The sequence below is a fragment of the Microtus ochrogaster genome, linkage group LG2 (genome assembly GCF_000317375.1).
Source record: "Microtus ochrogaster isolate Prairie Vole_2 linkage group LG2, MicOch1.0, whole genome shotgun sequence".
In the NCBI taxonomy this organism is placed as follows: domain Eukaryota; kingdom Metazoa; phylum Chordata; class Mammalia; order Rodentia; family Cricetidae; genus Microtus; species Microtus ochrogaster.
Genome location: NC_022028.1, coordinates 8,879,440 through 8,884,743, shown reverse-complemented (window position 1 = coordinate 8,884,743; position 5,304 = coordinate 8,879,440). Strand labels below are relative to the sequence as shown.

Below are 5,304 nucleotides of genomic sequence, written 5' to 3'. Positions count from 1 at the left end.
AGCTCCTGATCCTCGCGCTCCTTCTGCACACGCTTCTCCTCCTCCTCCAGGAGCTTCTCGGCCTGGAAGCTGCTTGTGGCTCCATGTTCCACGGTGTGGTCTGTGTTCTCAGGGTCTGTCTTGAAGGTGATCTCGGCCAAGCAGCGCGTGCACTTTTCATAGAAGCGGGAGAGAGGCAGGCCCAGGTAGGCCTCGTTCAGGACTGTTTCCTTGTGTGTGCATTAAACTTCTTCCCCCTTGGTGATGTATTCTCCACACGTCTTGCACCTCTTGTTAAAGGGGGCCATCAGTCGAACCATGTACTGCCGGATCTTTGATGGGTCGAAATCAGGTGGGGAGTATTTGTTTAGAACTTTCCGTTCTGATGTATTCGCTTCAGGAACAAAGCAGCACTTAAGATTTGGTTCACGTGAATGTTCAAAATGGGCATCTATACCAGCGTCAAATGAGGGTGGGAGAGGAAGGCAGGGTAGACAAGGAGAAGGAATTCCCGTCTACTGGTAATAAAGCTCCAGGTTCATCCCATCATGGATTTCATAATCTCCCAGAGACACGTGGTCCTTAAAAATCGTGTACCATTTTTTCAGGACTATCTTCGTCCACCGGGTGCCAGTTTGGGCCTCTATGAGTTTTTTCAAGTCCCCAATGGTGTCATCTGTGTTACATTTGACGCGGACTTTCTTCCCCAGACGGTCATTGCAAACCACCTCAATCATCATCGTGGCTGGACCTCTAACCCCTCGAACTAACAGAGGACACAGTTCCTAGTTCGAACGCCGAGCCCTGAGTAGCAGTGTTCTTCGGTCCCCTCAGAATTTATTAGGACTGGCGCCGCGGTTTTCTTGACGTACCTTCCTGGGCTGGCTTACTGATGTATTCATAGGCTTCAGGGTTCTCATTGGCTGTGGTATCTGACTCTTCAACCACAAATAGTACTTTCCACTAATAGGAAAACCTAGGCCTCTGGTGGGAGCTCAAACAGTTTTTACAGACAGTTCTCCAAAAGGAAATTTTGGAGAAAAAGCTAGTTTCTCAAGGTCTATGTAGTATTCCAAACACCTGTTGGCAATGTCTCTGCCAAAGCAGCTGAAATAAGAGCCTGTATTCTAGCATTACAAATGTTTCCTGATGAGTCTATTAATTTATACACTGATAGTATTTACTTGTCTCAAATGATTGCTCCTTTAGAAAGTGCTCCTTATATTTCTCCTGTGTCCTGATAATACAACAACAATTATGCTGTCTACATTATTTATTATGGTCCAGGCGGAATCCCATTTTTGTGAGTCATATTAGAGGTCATACTCAATTACCTGGACCTCTGACTGAGGGTAATCAACTTGCAGATACGTATACCCGAATGTTATTTGCCAGCCCCGAAGAAAAGGCTTCTAAACTCCATAAAAATATCACTGAAATGCTCGTTCTTTGTAGCACCATACTGTTCACTCCAGAACCACTGCCTTACAAATGACCACCCAGTGTTCTGCCTGTGCTCCTTTTCATAACACACCCATTGCTGGAGTTAATCCTCGTGGTCTTACACCGAAAGACATTTGGCAGACAGATGTTACCCACCAACCCTCAGCTGGAAAGCTGAAATACATGCATGTTTCACTTGATACTTGCTCTAAAGTAGTTTTTTCTTTGCTGAATAGTGAAGAGAAAATGAAGGATGTGACAGCTCATTGCCTGCTGGCTTTTGCTTATATGGGCTTACCTAAAGTTATGAAAACAGATAATGGTCCTGCATATGCCAGTGGAAAATTTCAAACTTTTTGTGTAAATAATGATATTAAACCTATTCCAGGTATTCCATGAAACCCTAGTGGAAGTCTACAGTAGAAAGAATGTATATGGTTATAAAACAGTATTCCACACAAAGAAATAGGGTGGAGTATATTCTCTCTCCCAATACAAAATTGGCTTCTATTTTATTTATTCTAAATTTATTAACTGAGGGTTGTGAGGGTCACTCGGCCATGTAAATGCATTGGAATAAAAGTTCTCAGTCTGTAGGATGGGTACAATGGAAAGACCTTCTTACAGGACAACAGAAGGAGCCCACGGCCCTGTTGGCTAGGGTGAGAGGAGCTGTTTGTGTTTTTCCTCCAGGAACGGACAAGCCCATTTGGGTACCAGAGCGATATGTTCGGGCTGTGGAAAAGGATGGGAACTGATCCTGTGAGAGCCTGAGAACGTGGATAACTGAATCCACAGAAAGCTTGAGAAAGCTTGGGAAAGCATAGAGTAAAGCATGGTTTCTTGGTAGCAGCAATTTCTCAGGTCTGCTCTGCTTGCTAGAGGCAAGCATGTGTTCCTCTCATCTAAGAGAGGCTTCCTGACTCAGCTTTAGCTGCAAAACCCTGCAGCTCTGTTAAGAGATCCTGCCACGAAACACTTAAATGGTGTTGAGGAAAAGCTGAATGCATGCTTTTCGGTTTTCAGCCGCAGCAGGAAAAAGCTGAGCAGTTTGAAAATGCTGGCTTTCTGGGCTGTCCTTCCAGGGCAAACTCTGACTCATTTTTCAGGCAGGCAGCCCCACTGAGTGTGGTCTGTGAGCAGATTGCTGCAGCTTGCTTGCTGGCAGGGACCTTGAAACACCCTAGAGTTGTGGCAATTAAAATGGCTACAGCCAGTACCTCTGCCACGAGGCTGGGAAGCTAAGGAATGGGCTGGATCCAGCCATCAAAGCCATGGCATTATTATCTCCAAAAAGACTCATGTGGTCAGAAAGAGAGATATACTGTAAAAAGTGATTCAAAGACGAATTAAACCTCTAAATGGTTTACAGTGTTTTAAAAATATATGCAGGCTAAAGGTTAAAGTTCTTAAAAGTATAGAAGAAAGAAAGAGATTAGTTGGGTGTGGTGGTACACACCTTTAATACCAACACTTTGCAGGCAGAGGTAGATTGACCTCTGTGACTTTAAGGTGTGGTAGCATGCAGCTTTAATCCCAAAGCCTGGGAGTCAGAGGCACATGGATATCTGCGAATTCAAGGTGTGGTAGCACACACCTTTAATCCTAGCACTGGGGAGGCATTGACCAGTGGATCTCTGTGAGTTCAAGGACAGCCTGGTCTACAGAGTTATTCCAGGACAAAGATATACAGAGAACCTGTCTCAAAAAGTAAAAGTAAAAATAAAAGAAATAGAAGTTAAAATAAAGCCACATATATTTGGAAAAGACACCTAGAATCTTGATACTGTATGCTATTATGTTCTTTTTGAATTGTTTGAATGCTGAGGAAGGAGCAATCTGCTAAAAGACTTTTGTTTATAAATCCTGCTGAACTAACCCAAGATAGGTATTTTGAAAATACCTTGGCTTCAAAACTGAAGTCAAAATGTATTTTATTTGGAGAAGAGATTTTGCTTTTGTTTCCAAAGAAAATGAGAGGCTGTGAATTCATTTTGAGTTAAGAAAAATCCAGTTTGAATAATGAAGACCACCTGAGAAATCTCTAGTAGGAACAGATGCCCCAGATGTCTGAAGCCAAAAGCAGCTTCTTTATTAACCAATGGTATTCACAGCTTCCAGAGGAGAATCCCACATTGCAGAGGCAGGCAGATCACTGTGAGCTCAAGGCCAGCCTGGTCTACAGAGTGAGTTGCAGGACAACCAGATCTACACAGAGAAACCCTGTCTCGAAAAGCAAAATAAATAAATAAATAAATAAATATTAAGGCTGCAAATAAATGATGCTTCCCTATAATGTTTCTGATTTCAGTGTTGTTTTAGCACCCCCTCTTGCCATAAAACTTAGACATATACTCCATAAAAGGCACTTTACAGTTTTATGTGCAAAGAATGGAATTCTTTAAGAGAAGAAAAATAAGCAGGGGCTAGTGCTGGGACCTAGCTAAATCTGGCTTTTTGACCATGCATGAGATTCTGGGTTTGTTCCCTAGGACTGTATAACCTTGGTGTGTAACATGCCTGTAATCCCAGCATTCATGAGGAAAAAGCAGGATGATCAAATTGGAGGCCAGCCTGGGCTACACGGAACTTGTCTGAAGAGAGAGGGGAGAGGATATATTAAATTCAATATTCTAACATTAGTTAATCTTGCTGGCAGTAGTGGCACTGCAAAGGCAGCAGATCTCTGAGAGTTTGAGGCCAGCCTGGACTACAGAGTACGTCCAGGATAGTCAAGGCTACACCAGGAAACCCTGTTTCAGAAAATAATAAATAAATAAATAAATACACCCCCTCAATCAATCTTTAAACCTTCTGTAAATTACGTCCACTGAGCAATGTCACACAGAAAGATCGAGAACCATGGGTAACATCTAAGTCTGACTCCTCTCTTCAGACGCCTCCACCCATATCTTGGGTAAAGATTCCTTTTTCTGTGTCTTTTTCTCTTGATGACTGTCCCTAAATCTCTACTTAATAAACTCATATCCTGTTGGGCATGGTGACATACACTAATTATTCCAGCATTTGGGAGGCAGAGGCAGGAGGATTACTGTGAGTTCAAGGCCAGCCTGGCCTACATAGTGAGTTCAATGACAGCCAGGACGATGTAAAAAAGTCCTATACCAAAGAACAAAATTAATGAAGAAATCAGCTTGCGTTCTTTGCTTCACTCTGACGTATTCCTACTGTGCAGTCAGGGAAAGGTCTGCAGTAGCGTGGAGTGGGGATGGTTGGGGGAACATGTCCAGTTTCAGTTTCACTTTTGAGACAGGGTCTCACGTTGCCTCAAACTCAGTATATAGATGAATGATGGCGTTGAAATTCCACTCCTTCTGCTTCTACCTTACAGGTGCTAAATGACAAGCATGAGCACCACACTTGGTATATATGATCCTGGGAATCAAACAAAGGGTTTTGCTGCATGGGAGGCAAACGCTGTACTCACTGAGCAATATCTCCAACCTTCACAGCAAAAGCTCTGAACAACAGCCAGGGCAGTCTTATCAGGGACTCGGGTGTCAAAACTTACTATGACCAAGAAGAAGGGATGGTGACTTTTAGACCAAGTCTAGGCAGACACAAGGCAGGGTACTAGCCCCGTCTCTAAACACAACAGTTTTCTGCTCGGATTGATAGATCTGCAACCAGCTACCTACATGGAGCCTGTGTCTGAGCAGAGAAACTGGGTAGATGCGCAGTGAATGGTGGTTCCTCCAAGGTGGAGGTGTCTCCCACCTGTAACCTCAGACAATCCCAAGCCCACAGCAGGCATCTGGGCAGGACATGCTGAAGTGCTATAAGATGAGTAGATAGGACCTAAGGAGGCAGAGGCTGCTGGAAGGGGTGACTAGAGCAGACAGGTGGGGCAAGGCTGTCACT

The 5,304-nt window shown here is 43.8% G+C and overlaps 1 protein-coding gene across 1 annotated transcript; it reads right to left on the bottom strand.

The window, feature by feature from the left end:
* Positions 1-494: 494 nt before the first annotated feature.
* On the bottom strand, positions 495-716 carry LOC101982127 (ubiquitin-like protein 5). The gene has a single exon (XM_005359836.1). It carries the CDS (start codon positions 714-716, stop codon positions 495-497), a length of 222 nt encoding a protein of 73 aa, XP_005359893.1.
* Positions 717-5,304: the final 4,588 nt, after the last annotated feature.